We start from the raw sequence: 12,987 nt of genomic DNA on the forward strand, positions 1-12,987 counted from the left end.
TATGTAACATATATTACATGTATTGTACAGTAAAACACACTTATAATGAATTCATTCTTATTCTCTCCCCTATGTAACATATATTACATGTATTGTACAGTAAAACATACTTATAATGAATTCATTCTTATTCTCTCCCCTATGTAACATATATTACATGTATTGTACAGTAAAACACACTTATAATGAATTCATTCTTATTCTCTCCCCTATGTAACATATATTACATGTATTGTACAGTAAAACACACTTATAATGAATTCATTCTTATTCTCTCCCTATGTAACATATATTACATGTATTGTACAGTAAAACACACTTACAATGAATTCATTCTTATTCTCTCCCCTATGTAACATATATTACATGTATTGTACAGTAAAACACACTTACAATGAATTCATTCTCATTCTCTCCCCTATGTAACATATATTACATGCATTGTACAGTAAAACACACGTTGCGTTTCCCGTGGAGGGGGGATGCTGTACCCCTGCGCAACTGTGGGTTTCCCCAAGTCTGAACATTGGACAAAAGGATGAGTCAGGAATGATTATAAAAAGTTTATAACTAAAGGTTGAATTTGATGATCATCAAAACTTCTCCCAATAACTATGGGAGAAACTGCTAATCTAATAAATATATATGAAAGTGGACACGTGCTATATGGCGCAATTATGGCCGTTTGTCGTTGCTTGGAGAATGGAGATCGCCGATTGCTTATAATACAGGTTTCGTGATGGGGTTGCTAAATACGGATGTGCTGATAACATCAATTATATATAATACAAACAAATTATCGGCGAGAAATTTCGGGATGACAAGTTCCACAACCTCACCGTAGAACAACACTCGGTAAATATAAACCATATCGTATGAAAATACAATTCGTATATAAAACTACAATAAATTTCATTCCATTTATAATCTATACCTAATTGGGATCGCCTCATATTTTGTATATATGTATTCTTTTAGGGAATGATGGCCATTATATTGGCACTGGGGTACCGTTTTCGTAACACACACTTACATGTATAATGAATTCATTCTTATTCTCTTCCCTATGAGAGGAAAATAACAAAAATATTATTGGATATAACAAAATACTGTTTTTCGCTGGCCCTGGAGGTTCACTATCCCATGTTTTACTGTATAATAAAGTTTGGTTATAACAAACTATATTTTGCTGGCCCTGGATGTTCACTATAACTGTGTTTTACTGTATAATGAAGTTTAGTTACAATGAACTGTTTTTCGATGGTCCTGGAGGTTCACTATAACTGTGTTTTACTGTATAATGAAGTTTGGTTATAATAAACTGTTTTCGCTGGCCCTGGAGGTTCACTATAACTGTGTTTTACTGTATAATGAAGTTTAGTTATAATGAACTGTTTTTCGATGGTCCTGGAGGTTCACTATAACTGTGTTTTTCTGTATAATGAAGTTTAGTTATAATAAACTGTTTTCACTGGCCCTGGAGGTTCACTAAAACATGTTTTACTGTATACATGTATATTCATCCAATTACGACTTTCTTCTGATTTATGTTTTGATTTTTGTCGATATTAAATTGTTTCGCACTTAAAGTCATCTGATTCATAATCAGCTCTGATCAAGAAGCCATAAATTTCAAAATTTTGGTAGGTTCTCTCTTTATAATTGCAGAATACTTAGTTTGATTATTTATAATGTCCAGGAATCAAAACAAAGATTATTAAGAAATAAAATGCATTTTCATAAATTTCATAATTTTGGTTGTTTTATGTCCCTTTCAGTTTACTTTCACTCCTGTACAGATGTCATAAGCTGTGGGTGCACTATACGAACCACACAGGCCACCCCAACGCCACAATCCCCAACTCAGGGGCCACAAGTTTTGCAATTTTGGGAGAGGATCGATTGATTGATAGTATATTGTTTATCATCCCTCTCAAGAATATTTCACTTATATGGAGATGTCACCATTGCTGGTGAAGGGCTACAAAATTTAGGCCTACGCTCAGCGCTTATGGTCTTTGAGCAGGGAGGGGTCTTTATCGTGCCAAACCTGCTGTGACACGGGGCCTCGGTTGTTGCGGTCTCATCCAAAGGACCGCCCCATCTAGACACCTCTTACAACAAGCAAGGGGTACTGAAGACCTAATCTAACCCAGATCCCCATGGGATCACTTATATTGAGATGCCACCATTGCCAGTGAAGGGCTGCAAAATTTAGGCCGATGCTCGGTGCTTACGGCCTTTGAGCAGGGAGGGACCTTTATTGTGCCACAACTACTGTGAAATAGGACCTTGGTTTTTGCAGTCTCATCTGAAGGATCACCCAATTTTGTTACCTCTTACAACAAGCAAGGGGTACTGAGGACCTATTCTAACCCGGGTCCCCAAAGGATTTTTTAGGTAGAGGAATCCTGCTCATTGATATCATGACTATACAAATTTTGTCTGCTAGATGTCCCTAAATTAAGATGATTTTTAATAGATTGCATAACTTTTTCAGGTTTTGACCCATCTCAGACTCCATGGGTACAGTTACCATGTAATTCATAGTTTTTGTTCCCCAGAGATACTCTGAACAGAAAATTGTCATGTACTCTTTGAGAAGTTGATAAGCTACATAGTTAACAGATAACAATGTACACAGTACCCACCAATTGTGATAGGTTACCCAAGTGACTCAGGTAATCAAAACAGACAAGCACATTATGTAAAGATACAAGACCAAATCAAACAGTACTGACTATTGCCCCCACCCTCCTCGATCATAAACAATGGAATACAACAAGCAGTACTGACCGTTGCCACCACCCCTTGATCAAGCAGTACTGACCGTTGCCCCTCACCCCCTGATCATGCAGTACTGACCATTGCCCCCACCCCTAACCATGCAGTACTGACCATTGCCCCCTGATCATGCAGTACTGACCGTTGCCCCCACCTCCTGATCATACAGTACTGACCATTGCCCCCCCCCCCCCCCGATCATGCAGTACTGACCATTGCCCCTCCCTCTAATCATGCAGTACTGACTGTTGCCCCCTGATCATGCAGTACTGACCGTTGCCCCCTGATCATGCAGTACTGACCGTTGCCACCTGATCATGCAGTACTGACCGTTGCCACCTGATCATGCAGTACTGACCGTTGCCACCTGATCATGCAGTACTGACCGTTGCCACCTGATCATGCAGTACTGACCATTGACACCTGCCCCTGATCATGCAGTACTGACCGTTGCCCCCTGATCATGCAGTACTGACCGTTGCCCCCTGCCCCCTGATCATGGACACTGGCTATTGGGTTCTTCTCCCTCCTCTCTATACACGCCCGGATGACACGGTTCAGCTTCTGTTCCATCTCTGGATCCCCCCGCTGAACGGCTCCAAAGTCCAGCTCTTCCTTGTTGTCCCCCTGGACTTGTACCGAGGAGGCCGCTCCTCCCCCCACACCAATCCTGTACACTGGGCCTCCGACCTTCGTCACCAACATCCCTACAACATACAGTGACAGTAAAACATCCCTACAACATTCAGCGATTGTATCCAGTGGTTTCACTACTTAGTAGCTGTTGTTCAATAAATGCTTTTAAAACACACTATGAAGATGGAGCTTATTACTATACAATAATTATAGGTTATAGACTTTGTATGGGAAAATATGACGACCGAGTTTTTTGGTGCGTAGATGGACCGAGCTTGCGAGGTCCGTTTGCGACAAAAAACGAAGTCGTCATATTTCCAATACAAAGTCTATAACCTTTTTATAATATACTTTCAATTTCATTTAGAAACTAACAATAATTTTATTTTTAACAATAACTTTATCGGTTTAACTGAGTAAAAGATGAAAAACACAAAAAATTTGAAAATTAACGGCGCAGAAATTTGATTGTGACGTAATGTTTGCGGGTCGGAATGTTTCCGGGCATATATCATGTGATATATGCCCACAAACTTTTAAAGAAAAAAGAAGAGATGAAATTGAAAGTATATAATAAATTCCAATACTGACCAACACCAGGAAGTTATTGTACCACGATGCAGCGTATACCAGATTATAAATCTGACTGGACCACAGTTTATAAATCAGTTTGGACTAAAGTTTATAAATTAGTTTGGAGATCTGTGAGAACTATCTGAAACTGACAGCTAAGCTATGAATGCACATTTACACACATACTACACATTTACACACATACTACACACCTACAAACAACCTAGCTCGTGTGACTATAATGCAAAGAGAGATCATTAGACATCATAATTCCAAACCGTCCTCCCTCAGTACCTGTCTCAGGTGTGTTCTTTTTAACATGGATGTCCTCCAGCTGACCGATACCCCCACTGAACATGATGGGCTTGATGTACTCTCTCCTCTCCCCACTCAGATCGGTCAATCCATAGGAGCGAGCAAACCCTGCCAAAACTGGTTCTCCAAACTTGTTCCCATAATCTGATGCCCCGTTACTGGCCTCTATTGCTATATTTAGAGGTGAAGCAAAGTTCCCGGGGTAGAGATGTGATTGGTCCTCCCATGGCTGTATGTAACCTGGAAGAGTGAATACAATTCCCCAGTCTCTCGCATTAGGTATAACAAGCTGTGGTACACTGTAATAACGAGGCCTTTCACTTGTACAGCGAGATCTAAAACACACTTAAACACACCCTTAAAAGACAAGATTATCTCACAGTACATCATCTAATTAGTATCATTTCATTTTACAAACCATCACAAAGTTTACTCAAAGCAATCTCACTAATTTCTTCTTTGTGTGATCTTGAATCATGGACATTCCTGACTTAGCTGAAAGATACCTGGAATATTCAGATTTCCAAAGCTGTATCCGGCGGTTCCGGCCACCACATGGGCCCCTTTACCTGTACATTGAACGTCTCGGATTCTCCCACCAGTCCCCGTAGTGGCTCCCGGAAAAGGAGCCACGCCTACAAATGGATGATCTCAGATGAAGAACTCAATTCATGTTTTAAAGTTACATATACATAAAGTATGTACATATTTCAATTCTAAAAAAAGGAAAAGTTGGACTGTGGTCACAGATCATATTTGGCCAAATCAACTTAATTGAAAGATTATCATCCCCGTCCGCCCCTCAAAAATCGACACGCCCCAAATTTTGTTATTTTGCGAAATTTGCGATTTCCGGAAAATCTTTATGTCTGACTCCAATATTGACACTTCTTGTTTATATTTCCGGTATAGCAACGTGAAAATCCAAATGAAGATATGGTTTTCTTAATTTTGAAGAAGTTTGGTATCTTTCTATATTTGAAATTGAAGCTTAGCCTGGAATTAGTCTGTGAAATAAGCATAGATTGATATCCATCTGGCATTAAATGATGCACTTCTGTTGACAAAAACTCATTTGTCATTAATATTTTTCTCAGAAAATAAAAAATAAAAAAATAAAATCCCCCACCTGCCCCATACTTTCTGGTGACCCTGGATGATAATCTACTAATTAAGTTGAATTGGTCTTTCTCTACTTTGGATACAAATTTTGATTCAAAAGTCCACAATTTCAATGTCTATGAACAGGTGCTCTCACATCTTGGGTTAAATGTTTTACACATATAACATCCTCATTAATATACAGTACATGTAAGACATGTGCAAGAATTTTAACTTCAAAGCAATGTACATTATTACAGTAAGTAACACTCCCTCCACATGACAGGGACTTCCCATTTCCTTACAAAAAAGTAACCAGTGAAAGAAGCTACCAGTGGAAGAAGTTATCAGTGGAAGAAGTTACCAGAGGAAGAAGTTACCAGTGGAAGAAGCTGTGAGAAGTTACCAGTTAAAGAAGTTGTGAAATGTTACCACCGGAAGAAGTTGTTGTGAGAAGTTACCAATGAAAGAAGTTGTAATGAGAAGTTACCAGTGGAAGAAGTTGTAGTGAGAAGTTATCAGTGAAAGAAGTTGTAGTGAGAAGTTATCAGTGAAAGAAGTTACCAATGGAAGAAGTTGCAATGATAAATTACCAGTGGAAGAAACTGAGAAGTTACCAGTGGAAGAAGTTACCAGAGGAAGAAGTTGTAATGAAAAGTTAACAGTGGAAGAAGTTGTGCGAAGTTACCAGTGGAAGAAGTTATCAGTGGAAGAAATTGCAAGAAGTTACCAGTGGAAGAGGTTGTAATGAGAAGTTACTAGTGGAAGAGGTTGTAATGAGAAGTTAGCAGTGGAAGAGGTTGTAATGAGAAGTTACCAGTGGAAGAAGTTGTAATGAGAAGTTAGCAGTGGAAGAGGTTGTAATGAGAAGTTACCAGTGGAAGAAGTTGTAATGAGAAGTTACTAGTGGAAGAGGTTGTAATGAGAAGTTAGCAGTGGAAGAGGTTATAATGAGAAGTTACCAGTGGAAGAGGTTGTAATGAGAAGTTACCAGTGGAAGAAGTTGTAATGAGAAGTTACCTGTGGGAAAGTTGTGAGTCTCAGCTGTGAAGATGATGTGTCGTTTCACGTTTTCCATCTCTGACATCGCACTCGGCACAGTGGTGTCGCTGGGAACCAAAACTGTGGTTTCATATCCTTTTATGGCACTGAACATATATAAACAATTCAAATGAGTGAAATATGTCCTTGTATTTTTAAACATGAGTTCAGGTTATCATATTTACTATCACCGATGAAAGGTTTCTTGGAGCGTTTTTCTCTGGAGCTGGAGTTACATTTTATCAAGTCGAAATTTGGTTCAACATACAGTATACAGTGTATATAGAGAGTTTCTTTAAAAACTAGTCGTTTAGTTTTATTACGAAAACATACATTTTTTTAATGAACATGTGATTTATTACACGAGATCACAGAGTCTTGGAAGTTTTATTAATTAGACGGGGAAATAACCGCTTATGAAAATGATGCATAATCTATTAAGTAAAAAAAACACAACATGCTGTACATGTATATATGATATACAAAATTTGCTACTGAAATTGCAGGGGGATTGATTGATTGAATACTGTTTAACGTCCCTCTCGAGAATATTTCACTCATATGGAGACGTCACCAATGCCGGTGAAGGGCTGCAAATTTAGGCCTATGCTTGGCGCTTATGGCCTTTGAGCAAGGAGGGATCTTTATCGTGCCACACCTGCTGTGACATGGGATCTCGGTTTTTGCGGTCTCAGACATTGCCTTAATGAGCAACATAATCATGGTAGTAAGTATTTAACATAGATATTGCGTCCATATTGAGAGTACAGACTCTAGTTGTTTATGCCGTTCCTCTGTCAAATTGCGCGCACATACAGATTTTGTTTTCCAATGTCACTAGAGTTGGAGCTCTAGTTCCCAGTGAGTCTTGAGGATCAGGTTCGAGGGTCATAAAACTCAGATGAACTCGCTTTCGATCTCAGTCTCACTATTACAGAAGTAACATACTGTGAAGAAGCGAGACTAAGATCAAAAGTGAGCTTGTCTAAATTCTACAGCCCGAACCTATTTGTTTTATTTTTGAATTTTATTTATGTGACTGTTAAATACCAACATATTCATATATTGTGACAAAATACCTGCTATTATCAGAGAATTTGATGACGTTATTTGGGTTGGACTGTTTCTGAGTATCCATAATCATTTTGAACAGAGATTCGGGATGTTCCTTCCCATCCACCACTAGACGGCCACGGAAGAACCAATGACGGCTGTGTTCACTTTTAAAATACAGAAAAACATACATGCATGTAATCAAATGTACATAGTTATCAACCGAAACAAGAGGCCTACTTGAGTATTAGTTAAAAGTATCATTAGCCCCACAGGCTGCAAAACCTATAATGATTTTCCTGTTCTACATTTCTCAACTAAATTCCAATATTCAGCAGCAGTATAGAACAAGATGTGTTCTTAAAACACATATACACCTGAAAGTGCTCATATTGATGAAAGACTTTGCAAAATAGTCAGAACCCTGGGGTTGTAAAATTCACAATTTTGGTACATCCTTTTCTGCTCTACTTTCATATGTATTTACTTTATATATAGTATCAACAAAATTAAAGAAGTCTTTCAAATCATAGACCTTCCCATTTAGTTTCAACTTAGTATCAATAGCATTAAAGATGCTATTTAAATGTCTCACACATAAACACAATAAATATGCCAAATATGGCCCCCGCCCTTCAAGTCAGAAACAAGAACCAAGGGATCACAAAATACTAAACTTTGGTAACAGTCTTTCAGCTCTGCATGACTATTTGTATTTGATTTTTTCTTACAGATGTGCAGAAAACTGTTGTAGAGAAGATTTTTGAAAATTGGTAAATTTTGGGCAGTTTTTGCCCTGCCCCTAACGCGCAGTGGGTGCAGGAATCCCGAAATTTACAATTTTCTTCCCTTTGTTCCAAAGATGCTCCAAATTCGAAAAGAATTTGAATGGTTATAATCAAGAAGTAAAAAAAATGCTCAATTGTTAACCGACAATTATGAAAGAAGACCAAAAGCAGTAGGTCACCTGAGTGACAAAGGTGACCTAAATAATTCTATAAAATAGATATGTCAGAATCATCAAAAATTCATATTCAAATATTCAGTAAGAGTACTCAAATATTCGATAGAATAGATAAGTCAGAATTTGTTTTATACATACACCACTCTTTAATATCATTATACCCAGCATACCTCAGGACAGGCATCAATATTTGGAAATAAAATTGGGTGTACATCTGTTGAAGTGTACAGCAAGACAATTTATATTAAATGTTAAATTTTGTTAATTGTTAATAATGATAGAAATTTATTGACTTTGCAAATAAGCCAAAATGCAAAGAAGCAGGTACAGTTTCTACAGGCCCAGAAAATTGATGATTTCAATAGGAGTCCCAAAATCTGCCATTCCAATAAAGAATATATAAGCAAACCCAAACTACATTTAATTTGATCCAAAATTACTTTTTGCTGTAATGACAAGAGCGTGAAGTTGGCATAAAATTGTCAAAAATGCCAAAATCAATGAAAAAATTCATAAATTCAGGGGGTTTTCCTTTCAGAAAACATGCAGCCCATGCGTCGAGCAAATTCATATTCAAACACATTTTTTAATCATCTATTAATAAACAATATATATTAATTTCATTTTGCTCGACAGATGGGCACACCTTTTCCTAGGCAATAATCTGGATGAAACTTAACAGTTTAAGTGACCAATCTCATAACCCCTATAAGCATTACAAAATAGAGAGTTGGGCAAACACAGACCCCTGGTTATACCAGAGGTGGGATCAGGTGCCTAGGAAGAGTAAGCATCCCCTGTCGACCGGTCACACCCGCCGTGACCCCTACATCTTGATCAGGTAAATTGAGTTACCCATTATAGTCAAAATCAGTGTGCCAAGAACAGTCTAACAATCGGTATGAAACATGTCAGACAGCATTTGACCCAATGATAGGTTGTATGTGGTTCAATAAGCAATTAAATTCATTTTTGTTCAGTAAGATCATTACTCATGCAAGAAATCAGCAGATCTCAATGATTATTGATTAAATAAAGAGAAATAAGTCTGGAACATTCAAATTAAACTCGGCAGAGTTATCTTTCTTTATATGTTAAAATATCACCTCATCAAGTGAATTTCGGAATACTTGTTGAAAATGATCCTGATGTACACATTGATTCTGACTGCTTTATTTTGATTGGTTAATTTTCACTGGTTCCTGTTGATGACTTGATTTTGATTAATTACTTCATTCTTAATCACTTCCTGTGACACTATACCTGTTAGACTGGGCCAAATCAAAACATTCCACATTTGTGGGGTTCCTTTTGATCTTTTCCTGAAATAATTCTGTGTAGTAGTCCAAATCCCATTCATCAAAGGCCAGCCCTATCAAAATTTGAATGCTTTAAAAAATACCTATAAAACATGTATTACACGTACATTAGAACAGAACCATATCTAGCCCGGATTTCTTGAAAACAACTTAAGTTGAAACTTCGACTTTTACTCAAATTTTGACAGCTCAAATAAAAGAAAACTCAAACTTAAGTTTGATATATTTTTTTTGGAAAAAATCAGAGATCATGAAACCTATACCTTGCTTTTCATTGGCTTTCACAAGTGCCTGTCTGCCCTCCCCCAAGATGTCAATTTCATAAACGTCCTCTGATCTGACCTCCAGGGCAAAGGTCTCCACTGGGGTCACATAACGACACTGGGTCATTTTATCATGAATGCTGTCCACAACCCTTTGTTCTTCATCGCCATCCAACTGGAAATCTTCTGAAAGAGTCATCAGATACCGTGTAGAGAATTCGACCCTCGTCACATCCTTGATTCCAGCAGATTTACAAATGGACACAGTGTTTGTGGAAAATGGCGTCGAGAAGTTTAATCTGAAAGTAAACAATTCTTCTCTTTTCACTTTGGTAATGCAAGTTAAGCACTTACCAATGACCCAAATCAAAAACAGAGTGACATGATAAATTCTCTACTTGGATCACAAGAGCGACTCCTTGTCACATTTCATATCCACAAGATGGACGATACAAACCAAAATTTCTCACCATAGTTACATGTATTACTGTATATCGTTATCTTGGTGGACGCTGGTCCGACACAAACCTCCGTCCTATCTCTATCAAGCACGTATTTCCCCATAACCTCGTCTGATACAAACCTTGGTCCTACCTCTATCATCTGACCTTCCTCTGATACAAACCTTGGTCCTATCTCTATCATCTGACCCTGGTCTGATACAAACCTTGGTCCTATCTCTATCATCTGACCCTGGTCTGATACAAACCTTGGTCCTATCTCTATCATCTGACCCTGGTCTGATACAAACCTTGGTCCTATCTCTATCATATGACCCTGGTCTGATACAAACCTTGGTCCTATCTCTATCATATGACCCTGGTCTGATACAAACCTCGGTCCTATCTCTATCATCTGACCCTGGTCTGATACAAACCTTGGTCCTATCTCTATCATCTGACCCTGGTCTGATACAAACCTTGGTCCTATCTCTATCATCTGACCCTGGTCTGATACAAACCTCGGTCCTATCTCTATCATATGACCCTGGTCTGATACAAACCTTGGTCCTATCTCTATCATATGACCCTGGTCTGATACAAACCTCGGTCCTATCTCTATCATATGACCCTGGTCTGATACAAACCTCGGTCCTATCTCTATCATATGACCCTGGTCTGATACAAACCTTGGTCCTATCTCTATAATATGACCCTGGTCTAACACAAACCTCGGTCTTATCTCTATCATCTGACCCTGGCCTGATACAAACCTTGGTCCTATCTCTATCATATGACCCTGGTCTAACACAAACCTCGGTCCTATCTCTATCATCTGACCCTGGTCTGATACAAACCTCAATCCTATCTCTATCATCTGACCCTCCTCTGATACAAACCTTGGTCCTATCTCTATCAAGCATGTATTTCCCTTTGGCTGCTCAAAAGAACTCTTCCTGGTGATATCATTTTCCCGAAAAGGTGTGCTCAGTATCCAGACTAGTTTGGAATAGGTCTCTAAATCCACATCTGAAAATAGAAGACACCATGAATAGATGGATAGCACACAATATACGTGTGTCTGACGGATAACACACAACATACATGTACGTGTGTCAGACGGAACATTTTCACCGAGAGACAGAGAAACTCAACACTCCCTGTTCAGGCAGATAAATTGAAGAAAGTATCTACAGAAGCAGTTGAGTTTGATTTTGTTCTCAGAAAGCACAATCAATTAAATCTAATGAGAATTTTACATTTTTTAGGAAGAATATGTTACATCAGAGAAATTCCATATGGATGAAAAGTGGAGGATATGCACAATATTTTGAAATTGGAAACTTTCAAATTTACTTTATTTGGTCAAAAATTGCAGTTTTAGTAGAAAGTGATCTGAAGTTTTTTTTTAAAACCCTGCTGGACATGGAACCCACGATCTACAGTTCAGCAGTCGACGTGCTAAACCTACTGAGCTACTCAGGTAGGCAATAATATTCTAAATGAATAGACAAATATTGCTGAATATAATTCATATTTTCATTCATCTTTTAAAAGGAAGTCAGCCATTAGGAGGTTATAGAATACCTCCTTAAGGACCTCCAAGTTGATGATCTATTTGGCCCAAAAAATCTTAAATGCTTAAAACTTTAAATGTGCTCTGTGGAAGAATCATGATTCAACTCAATTGTTATTCCAGCTTAACCAAAATGACTAATGATCAGAAGAATGACATCATAAAGATAACATTTTCCTACCATGTAGAGTATTTTCACATAAAATGGCTATTTTAACACCGAGTCATTGAGGGTGTGCTTGGACAAACTTCAAATTTATGACATAGATTTTTCTTTTCAGAACACATAAGAGAAAGAAAAATTTCATTAGTTCACAACTGTGATCTATGTTTTCTTAAAGAAACGCCATTTGCAAATTTCAGTATTTGTGAGAAATTACTTGGTCATCAATATTAGATTTTGCATCAGACACAATCTCTTGCATGAAATAACATACAGTTTTATCTTTATCAACAGAGCTAAAAACAGTGTTAATTATATACTTCCCATATAACAGGTGTTTTCTGCGGTTGGAAATATTTGCGATTTGATCCGTAAATGGTGGCAAAATTATATTCTGAATTTCCGATTTCTGTGGTTGCATTACACCTGTAAGCATACCTAAAAACATCTACTAACAAATTTTGCACCTGTTCTTTTTGTAGATTTTTCTTATCTGCAAAACTACACAAAAATTAGACAACCGCAGAAGATACTCGTTATACAGTTTCGCTCTTGTCTGTCTACCATCTGATGAAAACTGGATATAGTAGCACGTCTCGATCTGCACTTTGTGAAGGTCGTCTCCGATGATCGATTTCATTTTCTGATAAGTCACATCTTCTGCTCTCGGACAACTGGAGGCTTTCTTGTACAGTTTCAGCAATAATGGTTGCTGAAATTTTAGAGAATCTTACAACTCAAAATCAAACTACACTTTTT

General features: G+C 37.8%; 1 protein-coding gene across 3 annotated transcripts in view; it reads right to left on the reverse strand.

The window, feature by feature from the left end:
* Positions 1-12,987, reverse strand: part of LOC125679954 (phosphoribosylformylglycinamidine synthase-like) — a 48,141-nt gene that overhangs the window by 18,207 nt on the left and 16,947 nt on the right. For all 3 annotated transcript variants that reach the window (XM_056157285.1, XM_056157283.1, XM_056157284.1), the window contains exons 3-11: positions 12,793-12,940; positions 11,389-11,518; positions 10,050-10,348; positions 9,731-9,839; positions 7,530-7,670; positions 6,430-6,557; positions 4,815-4,943; positions 4,288-4,548; positions 3,261-3,491 (exon numbers count right to left, since the gene is read on the reverse strand). In XM_056157285.1, the coding sequence (XP_056013260.1) occupies positions 3,261-3,491; positions 4,288-4,548; positions 4,815-4,943; positions 6,430-6,557; positions 7,530-7,670; positions 9,731-9,839; positions 10,050-10,348; positions 11,389-11,518; positions 12,793-12,940 (1,576 nt within the window). The remainder of the gene's footprint in view (positions 1-3,260; positions 3,492-4,287; positions 4,549-4,814; positions 4,944-6,429; positions 6,558-7,529; positions 7,671-9,730; positions 9,840-10,049; positions 10,349-11,388; positions 11,519-12,792; positions 12,941-12,987) is intronic.

This window comes from Ostrea edulis, chromosome 2, assembly GCF_947568905.1.
Source record: "Ostrea edulis chromosome 2, xbOstEdul1.1, whole genome shotgun sequence".
NCBI classification, from domain to species: domain Eukaryota; kingdom Metazoa; phylum Mollusca; class Bivalvia; order Ostreida; family Ostreidae; genus Ostrea; species Ostrea edulis.